At 34.2% G+C, this 19297-nt stretch overlaps 1 protein-coding gene across 4 annotated transcripts in view; it reads left to right on the top strand.

Moving 5' to 3' along the window:
* The window catches only part of CLINT1 (clathrin interactor 1), a 52482-nt gene that overhangs the window by 7518 nt on the left and 25667 nt on the right, over positions 1–19297 (top strand). For all 4 annotated transcript variants that reach the window (XM_081135065.1, XM_081135064.1, XM_081135063.1 and 1 more), the window contains exons 2-3: positions 17196–17300; positions 17747–17843. In XM_081135065.1, coding sequence (XP_080991191.1) covers positions 17196–17300; positions 17747–17843 — 202 coding nt within the window. The remainder of the gene's footprint in view (positions 1–17195; positions 17301–17746; positions 17844–19297) is intronic.

Raw genomic sequence — 19297 nt, 5'->3', positions numbered from 1 at the left:
GACCTCATCTACCACCACCCCAGGCCAGTGCCCTGTTCCTGCGTAAAGTAGCCTGACTCATTTACATAGAGTCCCCTGCTGTTTGGGGAATGTAAGCTTGTAGAGGGCAGGACCTTTGTTTTGTTCCTGCTCTATTACTCCATACACAGTGTATGACATGTAGTAGGTGCTCAATAAATATTTTTGAATGGGTATGTTAAGTTTGGTAAATTGATTTATATTACCAAGGAAGTCTTCTTTTAAGTCCAGATATTTCTAATAAAGGCTAATAGTTATGCCCTGGCCAGTGTGGCTCGGTTGGGCATCATGCCGTGCACTGAAGGGTTGCTGGTTCGATTCCCAATCAGGGCACATGCTTGGGTGCAGGCTCTTTCCCCAGTAGGAGTCATACAGGAGGCAGCCAATCAGTGTTTTACTCTTGCATCCATGTTTTTCTCTGCCCCTTTCCCTTCCTCTCTCTCTAAACATTAATAAAAATACTTTTTTTTAAAAGAAGAAAAAGCTAATAGTTATCGAGCATTTGCCATATCCCAAGAACAGGGGTGACAACATTATTATCTTCAATTTATTAATGAGGAAACAGGCCACAGAGAAGTCCAAGAACTTGCCCAAAGTAACTTATCTAGAGAATAGAATCTGGGTTTAAATCTAGACTTGCTTTCAGAACATATATTTACAGTTTGGGCTAACTTTTAAAGGACATTATTTAAACAAAAAATTGTTGTATTCACTATAATAAAGGTGAATGTCTAGTGTATACCTTATGTAAGTTAAAAATTACTTGGAAAAAATTATGATACTTAAGTTTTTGAACCAAATTCAGTGAGAAATGTTTATTCTTTTTTCCCCTTTTATGTATCTGCCATAAAAACTTTTCTGGCCTCTTGCAGTACTCTGAATAATGTTTGTAAGTTGGAAGCCCTCAACAAAAAGGAGGCAAACATGTAGGTGAAAAAGAAAATCTTAACTGTTGTAACAAAGATACTCACTGTAATTAATCCTAAAAAAAAAAGTTGTAATATTCATGAGCTGTATTATTTGCTTCAGAATTAGTAGTCCTCTGTAACCAGCTTTCACAACGTTAATAAGTTTCATGTAATCCTGTGGTCTTTATATGGTGGTTAGTTTGCTGTGCCTGTAATGCTATGTCATATTAATCGGTGATTTATATACAACTTTTTCCAATTTTACTTATGTTCAAATTGGATAATTTAGGAATAATTTTTCTTAGTCCATTATGTACCTATCTGAGTAGTATATTTTTGGCATAGATTATAAATATTTAAATGTTACACAGTAGCTGAATTACTGACATCCTTACTAATCTTGCCCATACCTTATAAGGGCGCTTTAGCGAGTGCTTATTAAATACTCCCCGTGAGCCCTATGGAGTACTGTAAGATGAGAGACCGACCTATGGTTCCAGTGGCAGCTTGTAATGCTGTCAAGCACATGAAAAGCACTTGAACAAGAGAGAATGCTATGTGATGGTGTGGTATCTGAATTTGGGGTAAAGGGTGTAAATACTGTAGAAATTTAGAGAATAGAAAGAATTAAGACTGAGCAAAAGCTTCATGAAGAAGTAGATCCTGGTCTTTTTAAAACTGTACACTTGCTGAAAGGAAGGTGAGGGCAAGTAAAGTATCAAACACGGAGTGAAAAATCTGACACAGGTCATACGATGTAGGCTCGCTCACTGATAAGAGCCTGTTCCCAAATGTTTCCAAGCAACAGGTAAACATCAGTGAATACTGCCTGAGAAACTGTTCTATCGGGAAAGGAAGTTCCCCTTCTATACCAGTCCGATAGTTCAAATGGAATAAATTGAAGTAGAGATGTTTGTTGGGGTTTTGTTTGTTTTTTTTAGAGCTTGAGGGGGAATAAATTACAAAGCTTTCAAAATTTTAGGAGTGAGGTTCTGGAAACATTTTTTCCTTTCAGAAAAGTTGAGTCCAGTTTTTGGAATTTGTAAATGCATTTGTGTAAATCTAAATTTAGTCAATCATGGGTGAAAAATGAAAAAACACAAAACTATTACTACTGGCTCATTTTAAACAAAATATCCAGTATTTGAGTTTACATAGAGGTAATTTTACAGACTTACTCAAAGTGCAGGGTTTTTTCACTTTTATCATTCTGTCGATAGGATTTTTTAGTTACATATTTTCTGTTAAGTGTTTGATATTTGGCTATGTATCTGAATTTAATCAGAAGTGAGAAAAATATGTAAATGATGTAATCAAACTATACAGTGTAAAGTATTTGTGTCTACAAATATCTAATTTTCACATATTGTCTCAGTGCAGGATATGTCGTCATTTTATCATTCTCTTAGAAGGATTTTATGCTTTTTTTTTTTTAAGGTTAACCAATTTCAGTACTTCTAGATTTTTTCCTTGAAGGAGTCATTTAATAATGCATTTAATAAAACTACCTTAATAAGGTAATTTAAATAGAGTGTTGCATATTTTAAAAGATAATTTGTTATGAGTATGTCCAAGCTGAGCAAAAATCTTTGGGTTTCAATTTTATTTTTAAATGAAGGGTAGGGAAGGGAAATTGGAGGGGAGGAGACATAAGTAAAAAGACTTTGTCCACTTCTGCTGTACAAAATAGAGATAAGGTCTACCCTCCAAGACACTCAAGAGAATTAACGAGTTAATATATTTTGAATGTTTACCATTGTGTTCTCAATAAATTCTTATTCTTTGCTTTTGTTTTGGTTATTTAGTTTTGTCATTGTGAGAAAGCTTTAAAAATCTGTAACCCAAAATTAAAAGATATAGATGAACAAAGACTGTTATTTCTTAGATGAGTTCTGTTTTTAGTGGCTATTTCATCATACCTGTAAAAACTAGAATTGGGATCTATAATGTAGATAAAACTCTTATGCGGTACTCACTTTTAATACCTTGGTTATTTGATCTGCTTGTCCCTTGGATATTTGATCTGCTTGTGGAGCCAGTTTAACACAGGATACTCTTGACAAGAAGAACACCACACTGTTCTTTCTTAAAAAAAAAAAGGATTTATTAAAAAAAGTAAATAACCTGTTCAAGTGGCCTTAAGCTACTGTCAGCAATAGGAAAGGTGGTTTCACAATTAAACTTACACATAAAACAATGTGAGTCTGAAGCTGCTTTAAATACAGAGTAAGAGTGTTTTGGGTTGTTAAATAGGAATAAAATTCCCATTTTTAAAAACAGGCCTTGGGAGCTTAGGCTTTTAAAATTTATTAGAAAGTGCATTTGAGGAACTTGCACTTGAATTGATAATGTGTACCACAGGATATCCAGTTGAATTTGTAATGCCTGAAATTTGCAAAACAACTTTTAAATATTTTACACTAAATATTTGGCTAAAAGTTTTCTAGCAAGTGGAAATTGGGGCCCTAGTTATGTAGAGTAATAAATATGCTGTTGTTATTATATCTAAATATAACATTTTGCTACTTTTTATTAACTTGTCATTAAATATGGTTACATGAAAACTTTGTAACTAGAACTATCTTAAGAGCTTCATTGAGGATGTTTTTGGCCTATTTATTAGTTGAGTAAAGTGTTTAACCTTTATGATTTTTTTACTCATAAGTACTTAGGACTGCTGAATTTGTGAACATGGTTTTGGGGGGGGGGGTGTCCTAAAACAATAAGATTTGCATAACCTATCCAGTAATTCCTCCTATCTGTGGGGTATATATTCCGAGACCCTCAGTGGATGCCTGAAACCATGGATAGTACCCAACCTTTATATACTATGTACAAAATACAGTACAAAGTACTGTATTCTTGTGATGATACAATGCCTATGTGATGAGATGGCGTGAGATGGGTGACGTAGGCACTGTCACAGAGCATTGGGCTGCTATAAAGGTTACTTGAACACAAGCACTGATAACCGAGATGGCTACTAAGTGACTAAAGGGTGGGAAGCATATACAATGTGGATACAGTGGACAAAGAGATGATTCACGTCCCAGGCTGGACAGGGCTGGACAGCGGAAGATTTCATCACATTACTCAGAACAGTGTACAATTTAAAACTTATGAAATGTTTATTTCTGGAGTTTTCCATTTAATATTTTTGGGCCATGGTTGACCACAGGTAACTGAAAACACAGAAAGCAAAGCTGTGGATAAGTTCCTTTAACGATATCTTAAATGTAAAATAAAATGACATTAATTATAAAAATCAGGTAAGCCTAAATTTCACATTAAAACTTATGCATTCTGTATTTAAAAGCATAACGTTCACTCTGCATTTGAACTCTTCGATGCTTTAATGAAGGAATGATTGCACTTGAGAAAGTTAGTTGTTGCCTAATTTGACACTAAAATAAATGTTCTCCAAATTGTAGAATCAAGAAGATGACAGTTCAAAATGAAAAGGAAATAAACCAACTACTCCTTTTCATGAAGTTTGACTTTGTTCCAAGCTATATGTATTTCTTAAGCAGATTTTTTTTTTAATTTTTTTATTGAGGTAAGAGTCACATAACATGAAATTGATCATTTTAAATTATTGAATTCAGTGGCATTGAGTCTATCTCACTATGCAAAGAGGTTTTAAAATAACTTTATTTGAAATTAGAGTTTTAAAAAGAGTGATGGGAAAACCTGTATACTCTTTATCTAGATTCATCAATTTTTAAGATTTTGCTGTATCTGTCACTCTCTTTTTCCCCTCCACTCTTTATGTTTGTCTGTCTACACACACACACACACACACACACTCTCTTCTGATCCATTTAAAAGTTGGTTACATACTCCCTTTGCCTCAAGACTTCTATGTGCACTTTCTAAGAACAAGGATTATTCCTTTAGCATAGCTACAGTATAGTTATCAGATTCAGAAAATTTAACACTGGAACAGTGACTTTATCTCTGTAGTCCATATTCTGGTTTTGTCACTTGTTCCACTTTAGTTCAGGATTTTTGTCCAGGGTCATGTATGTATTTAATTGTCATGATTATTTAGTCTCTTTTAATGAAGAGTTCCTTAACCTTTTTAAAAATCTTTCGTAACATTGGTATTTTTGAAGATTACAGGCCAGTTATTTTATAGAATATTCCTCCATTTAGGTTTAACTGATGTTTCTCAGCTTATGTATTCTGAGCTAGAACGTTATATTAAGTAGTGTTGTGTTCTTTTCCAGAAGAAAACAATGTCTGTGTTTCCCTTCTTAGTAATTTTAATTTCGATCACTCAGTCAGGGTGTTACATAGTCAAAGTCCCCTGCACTGCTTACTTAATGTTTTCTCTTTGTAGCTGATAAGCAGTCTGTTGGGAGATACTCAGACCTCTCCTAATCAAAATCCCCCCCAGATTTAGTCTCTACTGGCGTTTCTTGCTTGAGCTAATCTTCACTGTTATGGTTATAAATGGTGGTTCCCCAGGTCTAAACAGAGTTTATCCAACAGGTATTTTCTCTGTAAGGCTCATCACAGCCTCCTTATGCTTAGGAACACTAGACAGCACTTCGGCACTAGGGTTGGGGCCAACAGTGAAATCACCAACAAAAAGCACAATGCAAAAAACATGGCACTAACTAGACCAGGGAAGGGCACTTGTTCACAATACGAACTGAAAGGCAGCGGCAAGCATCACCTTTGTGATCCCACCTCACCTGGGCATGTGCATGAGGAACAGCTCAGATTTTCCACTGCTCTGCACTTGTTCACAGTGACCATGAAAGCACTGTGAGTATTAACTTCAGAGCACTGTATTAATTTGGGGTTACAAATACATTTTAGTGAGCAAGCAAATTTGCAAGTCTGGAATGAAATTTAAAAGTTTTTTAAACCCAGTGGGAAAAAAGGTATAAAAAGTAAAACAGATGAGACCTAAGATAGAAAACTTAAGATCAGTAAAGATCAAAGAGGTTTTTAAAAAATATGAAAAATAGATGTGAAGGAAGATAAAAAGCAGAAAGCCAGCCAACAGGTAAGAGTTTAAAGACATAAAAATAAAAGATTAAAAGAAAGACTGTTAGGTAAAAAGGAGGGGAGGGAGGGGGAAGGGAAGAAAATAAAGAAAATACAGGGTGTGGCAAAAGTAGGTTTACAGTTTTGAGTACTTGAAAGTTTATTCTTGTATTATCATTTATTTATTATTGCATTATTTTCCATATAAACAACTGTAAGCCTTCCCTTTTTTATAAACTCTCACCTGAGAATATGTTTATTGATTTTAGGGAGAGAGAAACATCGACTGTTTGCCTCTCACATGCACCCCAACCAGGGATTGTACCACAACCCAGGAATGTGCCCTGACCAGAAATCAAACCTGCAACCTTTCAGTTTAATAGGACTATGCTCCAGCCAACTGAGCCACACTGGTGAGGGTTGTGAACCTACTTTTTCCCATCCTGTATATTAACAGCAGAAATGGTGAAATGAAATGTATACACTGACCTTTTCGAAGTTTGAGGGGGAAAAAGGCAATTTTAAAAAATTGTATGTATACCAAAGTGGGTTTCTTGGGATGCTTAAAAAAAAGCTCCAGGGAAAGGGTGTGTTGTTCCCAAAGTTTGAGAGACTCACAATGCACATTAGAATCATAAAGTCTCTGAGAAGTGTTGCAGAAATACAATTGCCTTTGTTTTTCCGTAACATTCCCCAGATCTCACCATGGAATCCTTTTCTCGCATGATACCTATTAATATCTCCCAGAGTATTTTTCACAAAATGCTAGAGTACTGTTTGAGAAGAAAATAATGAAAATCTTAAAAGTTATATAGAGGTACATGATAGAAAAAAAGAAAAAAATCAGTTGGGGATAGAAAACAGTTTGGCTTGGGGCTGGCATTCCTAGGGAACAGTCTTCTGTTGAGGCAGCACTGTTTTGCCACTAGCCAAGGGGCAGAGAGCAACTTGACACTACCTTCTGGCCCTTCGTCCAAAGTTGTCTTGTCAGAAAGCTTTTTATCTGTGCAGACAGGGCACTGATAGAACACACGGGCTGCTGAGCCAGGGAGTAGAAGCTGATCCTCAGCAGAATTAAATCAGCCCAGCCATGGGACACTTCCCAAGCAAGTCAAGAGAAGTTTTATATACAAGTGCTGTTTTCTTTTTTTTTTTTTAATAATTTTTTCATAGTGCAAATAAAATTTTAAACAAAGGTGCCCCCCACACTCTCATGGTTTTTGTTAAGGCTTTGTCCATACGCACATGTGCTTTTATATAGTTGATAGTGGTTAGTGTTCATACAATTTTGTTGTGTGAGCTCTTTTTCTATAACCATGAAAGGAAAAGAATTTCCTAGTGGTGGCTGCCTCTGCCTGTTCACTTGCTGCAATGTTCAAGCACCACTCCTGCCACATTTTGGAAACAGCTTTCATCCTGCTTCCCTGAACCACACAACTCAGTCTTCTCTTTTGCCAACCATAGAACACTCTGCCCCCTCCCCCAATCTTATTGCCACCAGAAGGCCTCTCTGAAAAATAAGTCCTTAGCTTATGTTGAGACAGCTTCTTTGTGAGCCTGTCATCTGCTGCCCAGGTCATGATAGCAGCAGGACCTGTCTGTGCTAGAGGGGAGTGGAAGGACTCCCATGTAAACCATCACCACCCTTGGACATCCAGACGTTTCCTAGTATAATGATTTGTGTTCTTGCAGATGAAACAGTACAGAAACTGGGTATCATGGTCCTTGTAAAGCCTTTTGTTCAGCCAGATACCTCATGGAGTAAGTTACATAGACCTTATTTTTGGCATTTTGAAAGTTCAGAATTCTTTTTGAAAGTACAATTCCTAAACTGTAAATACAAAATTCATGCTAGATAATAGCATCAGGCTTTGTTTTTGCTAATTTGCTTCAGTATGTGGGACCCCAGTAGTGTTGATATCAGTGAGTGAGTTTAGTGAATCTGAAAAAGTTAGTTTTATCACATGATATCAGATTACCCCTAAGACAGAAATTGCTGCTTAATGTAAAATAAAATCCTAGCTCACAATCTTTGGTGTGCTAAGGTTAAGGAGAGTGAACTTTAAAATACAAATTCTATTAAGCATAAAATAGCAGTTCTGTTCTGGGGCTTATATTAATAGATGCTTGTTCTGTCTCTTAGTGATACTTATTTCTAGCTCTTTGGGCATTTCTTAGTAATAAAATTATTTCTGCCTTGCTCTATAGTTATGGCTTCAAAATCTTCATTTTGGTTTCTATACTGTGGGTCAGATAGGCTGCTAGTTACTATAACTGTAAAGTTCTGCCACAGTGAATGAGCTGTGGGTAAGTAGTATTATGCCAGTCTACTCTAAGGGGCCATATGTGTGCTAAATGCTTTACACATATCATTTCCTTTAATCTGTGTAGTAATACATAGGAACTACCTTTCAGAAGAAGAAACTGAGACATTTGTCTAGGGATCAGAGGCAAGATTTAGGCCCTATTAATTTCTTAATAAATTATTGATCAATAATATGTATATTAATTAGCTTTTACACAAAATTAGCCATAAAAGGTGAAACAGATTATGAAAATACATAAATGTGCAATATTTTCCTCTGGTATAGCCTTGGGTTTTAGAACAGTTCCTGGAGTCGAGGACCATTTTAATTTCTGAAAATGGGCTGCTATGAAATGGGTTATTTTACTTGGTATTGCTAACCACTGAAGTTGTAAGGAAAGGGAAATAGTTGTACAGTTTCTTCCTCCCACGGGTCATAATTTAGTTGTGGACACGAGGATGTTTTTCTTGGCTTATCTCATTCATATCGTTTTCCTTGCACATCTGTTACATAAATTCTAAAACTATTTTATTGAAAAGTTGCCAGTTTAAGTCACATTTAATAGTGATCAAGAGGTTCATACCTTTTGGAAAAAGAATTAAATGACAGACTTTGAGGGGCAGAAATCCAACTACCATCCTGGTTTAAGCTTTTTTTTTTGTTTTGGATCAGTTTCGATATTTTTTGAGGCACTGGAATAATTATATGTGGTTTCTAGTGTTTCCCAGAAGGCTTCATGTTGGACTATAAACATTTAATGACATTTTATGTAAAATGAGGTATTTTAGTCACTGCTTCTATAAGTGTTTATCTTCTCAGTGATCAATTTACACATACATTCTAGATGGAATATAGATTGCCATTTGGAACTAAATTTGGGGTGTTGACTTCTTTAATGATTATTCATTTTATGTAATCCTTCCTGACCTTTATTCTATATAAACCATAAAATAATGACTTTCTGTGTTTTCTTGGGAAATAAATTAATAAGATTTATTCTGTTAGGACAACTTTGTACTTAAATGATGAACATATCAGTTTTTGTGAATCTCAGAATTTTTAGATATGTCTGGTTACTTTGGGCCCGTGCAAACTGGTACTGAGTCAGTACTGGAAAATTTCCTGGAATGTTAGGTGAACTCTTATGTAAGCAAGGGACTGAATATTTATTTCTTTAATGTACACTTTGAAATTGTGAGGATTTGGAATGCTGGTTTTTAAGCTTGAAATATTTAGATAAAAGATATCATTTGGAATACTGATAATCTCTAAAGGGTATTTTTTGAGATTACTTTCTAAGAGAAAGTATGCTATAAATCAGTTAATATTAGTTACTAATAAAAATTCTTAGATTAATCTTTTTATGTTATATTTCCTATGAAACTGTTCTCCTTTCCAAAATACAGTAGGTTCTTGTTAGATTTTTCTGTTCAAAGTTTTGACTTTTTAAAGCAGATCTAGAAGGTTTATTAAAGAAAATAATATATGATTTTGTTATGATTCAGATCTGACATGCGTGTGTGGGAACAGGCCACCCAGCTAAGGTAGTCACTGGCATCCACCTCACAGCTTTATTGGGCCCCAGCTCTGGGGCTGGGGAGAGAATTTGCTCCTTTGTGGAAAACAAATCCAAGAAAGCCAACCTCCAGCGCTGGCAGTGAGCCTGGCGGTGCCTGGGAAGGTGACTCACAGGTAGAGAATAGCAGCTTTCATGCCCTGAGAGGAGCATCAGGTCTGGTGGTACCTTGGGTTAACGACACAGTCAGATCTATACAAAGTCAGTAAAAATTTATGAAAAGTGTTCTGCCGTGCAAAAGTTCCTACCTAAAAATAAAACTTGTTGAATCTAAACATTGGTTACCCTGAGCTGAGTAAGTCTAGTACACACAGGATACTTTAATTCTTGATCGGATCTGGGAGATTCGAGTCTGTACAAACATTTTCATAATTTTGAAGATGCACAAAGGTGTTTAGCTAGTCTTTCAAGAATGTCAGGTTTATTTTTAGTGCTTTTTTCCTACCTGCAGAGTAGTGTTTGGTGTTTAATTTGCTCTTCATCACCCACCCCCCCCAAAAGCCCTGCATAATACGTACTTGTATAGAAAAGAGTTTTATAGAATTTATCTTTCCATTTTATCTGTAAGTAACACAAGTGCAGGCTAAAATTTTGAGTTAAGATTACAGGAATATTGAGCCATATCAGGTCAACAATGTTCAGTAATAGGAAAACATCTGGGAAGATTCAGGTTCTGTAGTGTACTTCTCCATCCCCATGATAAGACTGGACTGCACTGTTACTGAAGTTGAAGGCCATCATTGGTCTGAGTGTATCAAAGAATTCGGTAGTAGAATTAACGTGAGAATGACTTTTGGCTTAGAAAAGAGTACACAGCCCTTCAGCTTAAAACAATTTGGTATTTAACAGTTAACATCAGCTAGTAGTAATTTTCTATTGTCTTACATCATACTGGGAGGGAACAATTGAAGTGGTGTTTTGAACATTAATACAATATTTTCTGTGGTTTTAATGTCATATAGGCAGGCAGCTTGAGTTTGGGCTTAGGCAGTTCTTCTGTCTGTATCATGTTTTTGCAATGTGTTAGGTATCCAGGTATAGTGTCTAAATTGATCTCTGAGTATCTAAACTTATTCTTGAGCTTCAAAAAGGTCTATGGGACTCCCCTCCTCCCTCAACAAAACCTGGCAGTAACCTGCTCTACAGTATTTATTTGTGTTTTGTTTTGTTTTTGTGACTGATAGCTAAAAGATGAGCTATAAAATTCAGTACAAATTCTTGGTAGTTACTTTAAAAAGCAAAAGTTTCCTGTTTCAGCATTTAGCATTTTAATGTTCGCTTTTGAAAAGTAAAGAGGAAAACAGGAGGTGCATAATCCTCTGTGTAAGTAGGTGAAGTCCAATAATATGCACATGAGCTTCCCACATGTAGGATATATGACTTTCAAGTAATCAGGTAACTCTTCTGAAATCGTGATACTGCAGAAGAATGGATAAGACAGCCTCGGACTTTAGATATCTTTAATTTCAGTTTTTCCCTATTCAAACAGTTATTTTCTTTACCCTGCTTTTAAGAGCAAGGGGGTACATTGGTTTCCTCCTTTTCAATTGGATAGTTTGTGTTTAATATTTACTAAAACGAAAGAAAATGTAATTTCCATGATTCAGAATATATTTTATTTTTTAGGTCTTTTTAAACATTAAATCAGCATTTAGTATTTTTAGTAGCCGTTTGTGATGTCATCTTATATATTCATTAGTAGGCTTTTCCATTTAGGTCAGATGATATTACTGATTCTCTGATCCTAGGGCATAGTGGCATAATAGAAAATGGACTTTGGAATTAGAAAACCTAGCAAAGTTTGAACATCTATTGCCATTTACCAATCATGTGATCCTGAGTGAGTTTCTTAACTTCTATACTAAGGAAGTTAATAAAGAGGAATTGCTTTTAAATACATTTTTCTTCTCTCCTCACTTTTTTTTTTTTTTAAGGTCGAGGGAGCTGAGGAAGCACTGTAGTTGCTATTAAATATAGTATTTTCCTTCTCTCCTCACTTTTTTAAGTAGAGGGGGCTGAGGAAGCAGGTAGTTTTATTCCTTGTATTAGCATGGTAGCAATTTTATAACTAAGCTACTATGTAATCAAATACGATAACATTTTCTTTAGTAGCATTGATTCTTCTATTGAACCACTGCTTGTGTTAAGACATTTTCCATTGCTTTGTGTTTCATTTTCAGATCAAGAAAATACTTTTCTCTTGATGGATAGCAAATATCCAGCCAAGAGGATGAATCAGTTTTTCCACCTCCCTCACACCATTTCTATACAGCCTCAAATTTTCTGCTAACAACAAAAATTATGTTTGTTAAATTTGGGAATACTAGAGTTCTTCGTTGTTGACCATAAATTTGATACTTCTTCACAGACTATAATAACATAACTAGGTTTTAAAATATGAGTATTGAATCTGTAATATGTTCAGCTTGCAGGTAAGGGTAACATGGTGAAGACATTTCCTGATGAAAAATGAATATCACATGGTCCATTATCAAGCTTTTAGAGCAGGTTTTTTTTCTTTTCTTTAATGTTTCTTTATTGTTGAGAGTATTACAGATGTCCCCTTTTTATCCCCAAATCCACCCCACCCCCACGCCTTCCCCATACCATTGTCTGTGTCCATGGGTTATGCTTATAAACATAAGTTTTTGATTAATCTCTCCCCACCCACACCACCCTCGCCTCCTTCCCTCTGAGATCTCTCAATCTGTTCATTAGAGCAGGTATTTTTAAAACTACTTCCCTAATGTTTGAGCTAGAAAGATTTTTTTTTTTTTAATACAGGGTGTCCCAAAAAAATTTATGCACACTTTAACAGCTGGTAGCTCTATTTTGAAAATGAAATTTATTTTGATAAACACTGCCTTTATAATTACTCAAAGTGTGTATATGCATTTTTGGGGGGACACCCTAATAACAAATTTTCCTGGCTTGAGTGACTTGTAACCTCAGAAAACTTTCTTAATTGTTCATTTTATGGATGTTTTATTATTTTTTAAAAGGTATTTTTTAAGATTGGTACTTTACAGGGAGCATAATTTTACCTAAGTCATAAAAGGATCACCTGAAATCTTTGTCGCACTGAGAGTAAAAGGTAACTTTTATTTAAAGGTAACTTTTAAATACAGGTTTTATTGTCAGGAATCCTTCTTCCCTAATATATAGTTTTAAAAATCATTTTAATTTCAGTATTAGGCACTTAAATTATTTCCTGTGGTTTTACACACATAGAACTTGGTTGGTATACATATTTTAGTATATATATATATATATTTAGTTACTAGTTTGCTGCACTTACTAGCCTGACAAAACAAAACATTGGAAGTATAAATAACACTCATGCTCTGTCATGATGCTTACTTCCCTTTACATAAAGTGTAGCTTATGATGCTATAGTACTTGATTTACATTTTTTAATGACATTTAATAATTTTCCTTTGCAATATAATATTCATAGGGGAAATTTTGGAAAATTCAGCAAAGTTATAAGAGAAACATACTGTTATTTAAAACCATTACTTTGAACTGTCTCTGTCTCTTGCTGCCTGTTTTCTGTTTCTCTGACCCTCTGTGTCTTAAGTGTGGATGTAAGTATGCATGTACTCGATAAAATACAAGTTTAACGATCTAAGAGAAAATACTGCTATTTTCCTGACCTTGGAGTGAATGAAGTATTTCTAATAAGTTTAAAACAAAAAGAAGAAACCATATTAAAAATACAGACCCATTTGACTCCATCTTTAAAAAAGTAAAATTAAAAAGGCAATCTGGGAAAAATACTTCTTTCTTCATCGTTTCCATTTCCTTATGCCTTTGTTAGCAGTTAGGACTGGATTACGCTTACACTTGACCTTTCCTCATGTGTATAGTTTTGTTTTAGGAAAACATATTCTTGAACTTTTGACAGGGAAAAATATAAGCGATTATACAAGTGTTTTCTTGTCAGTCATTTCACTGATTATTCTTAATACAGATTAGAGCTTCAACCATCGGTAAGGAAAAGCCCATTTTAGCTTTTATTTTCAACCAATTTTTGCCTCTAAAACCTGGACTCGAGCTGTTATCAAGTAAAATAACTTGATATTTCATTATTAGTGAGTGGTGCAATAAGCAGAAAATGGGGAATAAAGAGGAGGGCCAAAGTGAACATTAATAATTTAATTTACAGATTGAGTAATCAGCCCTCAGCTAGTCGTGCATTTTCTGTGTTCACACAGCCACGGAAGCATGTGTGTAGAGCTTGAGGGTGGCAGGTCCTAGCAGTTGGCGCTGGGCTGTCGGGAGTTAGCCCACTGGGGACTCTTAGCGTGGTCCTACCTGTTTACTAGGGTGTTGTGAGGAGCCAGTGTGAAACTAAAAACTGTGGAAACAATTAATAGTTTTACAAATATAAGCAATAATGATTTTAATTGTGGATTTTATCCTTGTAAAAAGCAATTCTTCAATATTGCTTTAAGGTAAAATCTTCAGAACATAATCAACTTCTTATATTCTTTACTGGTAATTTCCTATAATTTTGTTTGCAGAATAGATCCTAGACCTTTGTCTGAATTTTGTGTATAAAAAAACTGATGAGAGAGCCCCCTCTAGTGTCTGAAATATCTATTTTAAAACATTTGTGTCAATCATGGGAAGTTTAGGAATTAAATTATCTGCCTTTTCCTTTCACATCTGGACATAATTTTTTTTTACTTTTTGGAGGGAGGGAGGGTTTTTCCTTCTTTAAAAAGGTCACTGGAATTATAGGTAGGGTGTGGATTGAGGGCAGTAGAAAACATGGGAAAGGAAGGATCAAAATGCCATTTCTACCTTTTTAGAAATAATTATTTTTGAATGACCTGGGATAATACCAAACTGTACAGTGTTGTTTTTAGTTTACATTTGTTTCTGAATTGAGTGAGGTTTAAAAATACTTTGTTTTGGAATTCTTTATGCGATCAGACTTCATTTTAAGAGAGTTCTTTCCAGTTTCTGAAAGCAAGTTTTATTGGAAAATGTCTTTAAAATAGCCTGATTCTCTTCATGGAAGTGTTCTGACTTTGTTAATTTTTTTTATTATTGTTGCTATATCTTTCTGTGGATATACTTTATAACAATATTGTGAGTCTGTTCTAATGGCAAGTTGTCATTTTACACAGTTCCATTGTTTTCAAACCTAGGAAAAAAAGAGATTCTTAAATTACTGGCTCTTTGCCAGTTCTCCCTAAGCACACAGAACTCAAACACACAGGCCTTCGGCTAAGAACTTTTTGAAGGGTTACAGAAACAGGACCTTTCTCATCTGACCCATGGGCTTTTGTAGCTTGAACAAGGAAAGTAGTGTTCTGAAAGCAACAGCATGTATGAAAGCTCTAGTGAAAATATTTCATGCATATGGACTAAGAGATTAACTTCTTTCATCTTGTTCTCCAACAAATTAAACAATGCAAACAGATTTCAAGTGCATTCTTGGTAATGAAATGCTTGGATGAATTATAATCCTAATTGCTATTGTTCATTCCCACAGCTGCATTTTGACACTTTTAACTGCCTAAGCCACACATTCTTCAGCCACTAGGACAAACAAAAGCATTCTGAAATCCATCATTTTGAGGCATCTTAAATTGCAAATCTGTCGTTGGCTGCCTTGATTTTATTTTGGTCCCATTGTTGAAAAAAAAAATGTGATTATTCCTTTATACATAAAATTATTGTCAATAGAATCATTAGTGGATTTTTTGAAAATTCACTCATTAAAAAGGAGACAGTGGAGATTATGCATTTATTTTAATCCCAGGGAAATAATTTATATTTATTTTATCAAACTAGTTGATATTTTAGGAGACAGTTTTCTCCAAGATTTGAAAGAAAATAATAGTGTTTTGCTTTTCTTCCTTAGTAGAACAGTATTCTGAATGTAAATCTAGAAGTCAGATTTATTCTGTGACTTGGCAATTCATAATTAATATGCGTAATGGTTCCTTTAAAATTTGACCCAAAACTGTTTTATAACTAGTCTGTTCCTTCAAGGTAAAGAAACTGAAGTGTTTCCAGTAAATCTGCAATTTATATTTCTTTGTTTGAGAAAGAGATTTGAGTGCCAATTTTAACCAAACCTTTCTTATTTTAAAAGCAAAATTTGTTGATGACTGTGAAACTATTCCGCAAAAGTTGGATCTCTCTAAGTAAGAGTTACCAGTTCAATTTTCTTACTGTCTCTAAGACTTAATCTTAAGTGGGAGATTTGAATTACCATGTTCACTGGCATCTGTTGCAACAATTGTTTAGTAACAGTTGGAGCTGTAGATGTCGATTTAATGCTAGTGTATAGTATGTCACATTTTCAAAGTACTTCTTTATTCCTCAGAATGCCTTTGAATTCCCAACTCCATAAAAGCACGTGGAGTTGTTTTAAACTCAAACAGTTTTGCCATCTCATGTTTTAAATTTAAGGTACTCTTCTTAAAGTTAATCCTTTTTAATAAAAATTCTTAATATTTAAAAATTCGAATAGGTGATTATTGTCTCTAAGAATAAAAAAATAATAGCTGACATATTGAGCACTTCCTATATGTCAGACACTGTGCTACTAAGTGCCATTCGATATGCTGCCCTTCGAGTTAGTGTTCTTCTTCTCTATTCGCATTTTACATTTGAGGAAGCTGAGTTTGAGAGAATTAAAATAGTTTTGTCAAAGGTTACAAAGTAAGTGATTGGAGTCAGATCTTTCTGACTCCTAGAAGCCATGTTCTTGATGCTGCTGAAGTCTTAAGTGAAAGTTAAATTGTGTTATCATATAATCTCCTGATGGAATATCATGTAGCCATTAAAAGTGAGGGTTACAGTGACTATATAGTGAGTTTAAAAATGTATATGGTACAATAAGTGAAAAAGACTAAGGGATTCTGACAATGAAATGTTCAGAGTGGTTCTAAACATTTTTGGAGTGTTATCTTTTATTTGTCATTGCTTTTTAACAATATTAAATAATGTTCAGCTATTATAGAATTTTGCCAATTTACAGAATTTCTGTAAGCTGGAAGCTTAAGACTGCATGTAAACCAGGTTTGGTCAGGGAACTGACAACTTTAGTTTATAGTAAACTCTAGCATGTTCAATTTTCTTTTTAATTTGACTCCAAACCATTTTTTACTGGACTTATGCCAGCTCTGATATAATCTATTATCAGTATTCTTGAAGAGTAATGGAATAGTAAAATCTTCTTAAAGATAACTTAAATATGTTATATAGTGTCCTTAGGGTAGCTTGTGCACAGAAGATATTTTCTGTTCCATCCTGTAGAGATACCTCATTAGGACACTCAGTAGTGTCAGTATTAAGTTTTCATGTGTTTCTCAGTTTTGATGCTAATCTTTGTGCATATGTGCGTGCATTTTTTTTCCTTTGCAGCACCAATGTGGTTATGAATTATTCAGAGATCGAGTCTAAGGTTCGAGAAGCAACGAATGATGATCCTTGGGGACCTTCTGGGCAGCTCATGGGAGAGATTGCCAAGTAAGTGATAATTTGACTCAGTAGTGCAGAAAGGATCCAAGTATCTTTACACAGAAATGTGAAATTTGCTTTTAGTTTTAAATCATTTAGTTGCCAGAGAGAAATTTTGCATAATCATTCAAATATTAATGGAGGAAGTTTTTTTTACACAGGGTCCATTTCTCTTAAAAATTAGCTCAAAAAAAAAAATTTTTTCAATGAAGTTTAGAGACTTACTATAGCTTACCATGTAAAATTTTGACAAATGTAATATGTTGTTGTTGTTATTATTTCCTCGATATTATACAAAATATAGGAAAAACATTTTTAAGGAAGCATATCATTACTTTTTTTGAATTAAGCTTATTAATTTTTTTAAGCTCTTTAGGAAAACATAGTAACTTAGAACAAGCCTGCCATCTACTGTCAAAAATAACATATTGCAAGGAAAATTATTCTCTTTTCAGGGCTACGTTTATGTATGAACAGTTTCCAGAACTTATGAATATGCTTTGGTCACGAATGTTAAAAGACAACAAAAAAAATTGGAGAAGAGTTTATAAGGTATGGGCATTAGTTTGTTTTTATTATTTAACATGTTGAAATTCTTGAAATTTTAAGGCATACATTCATACGGGATTATAAAGGACATTAAATCCTAGAATATCCTAAAACAGGTAAAAGATGTAGATTTGGTTTGTGTTCTGTTTTTAGTTACCATGAATAACTATACTTAAAATGTTTAAAATTAATACTTTTCCTAAATGTTGAATATTTTTATTGGTTAACATTTTTCCAAATAAAAACATATTTATGCATATCAGAAGTAATCAATCTATAGTAGTATGCATATTTAGTGTATGAACAATTAAGATGAAAACTATATTCTAATATGGTTTGTCATCTCTGCATAAAATTTTGCCTAATTTATAACAGTATTATTACAGTATTCTGCACCAAAAAATTAGTTTAAAATAAAGTTAGAGAATCTGTTCTGATCTCCCAATATAATGTAGAATATTAAGACAAGGTAGTCATCTCTTCTTCTATTCCCACTGTATTTCCTTGCTACTCGGAATAAGTTCTAATATGCATTCCAAAATGGGGTATAATATTTGTATGTGAAACTTTGAAAACAACATTTCTGGTTTTTGGGATTGAAAAATCAGTGTTTTATTTAGTTACATGTTTTGTATGTTGTTTGTTTCTGAAAACATTCACTGTCATTTCCTCAGCTTATACAGTAGTTGTGATGAAATAGTTGAAATTTCTTTAAATTAAATTTTTTTAAACTAGAGTGAAAAAATAATCCTAGGGTAAACTACTTTTAAGGGGGGAACATCTGTAATACTCTCAACAATAAAGAAAAAAGAACACATACACAAAATAAATAAAAAATAAACAAAGAATAGTTCCTGGTAGGGTGAGGGTTTTTACCACTCAATTTTGCCAACCTAACTAAATTTTTATAGATCTTATCATCTCTATATGAGGTTTGTTCCAAGCACAGTTAAGTTCAAAATGCACTGTCCACTGATGGTTGTGTAATTGTGCAGCATTCCCCACTATCTAATACCAGAACACTTTCATCACCTCAGAACGAAACCTCATAAATGTTTTTTTCCCTTTATTTGTTGGCAGTGAGTATTTGAAACAAAAGCCACATCATTAACCCCCCAAATTAAATTTTATCTGTGGAAAATGCTGTGGGATCTTATAATTACCAAGTAGTAGTTCTCTTTAACGTACACTTTAACAGTTCACAGTTCCGTAATGCCCAGATGAAAAGTAAAAACAGCCAGCTTTCTGAAAACTTAGTAATCATTTATATCATACAGTCAAGTATTTCTTAACATCAGAATTATATTTTTAATCTTCTGAAACATGGAATCCAGTGAACAGTGCTTGGTATAAGGGGAACTTCAAATTGATAATGTAAGTTTTAGACTGTATGTAGATTAATATACGGAAGAGTTTCCTCCTCCCCCTACCACCCCAAAGATTATTTATTTGCTAAT

Source organism: Miniopterus schreibersii (assembly GCF_964146895.1).
Source record: "Miniopterus schreibersii genome assembly, chromosome: 4".
NCBI classification, from domain to species: Eukaryota; Metazoa; Chordata; class Mammalia; order Chiroptera; family Miniopteridae; genus Miniopterus; species Miniopterus schreibersii.
The sequence above is the reverse complement of the archived record's forward strand: the minus strand, read 5'-3'. Positions and strand labels throughout refer to the sequence as shown.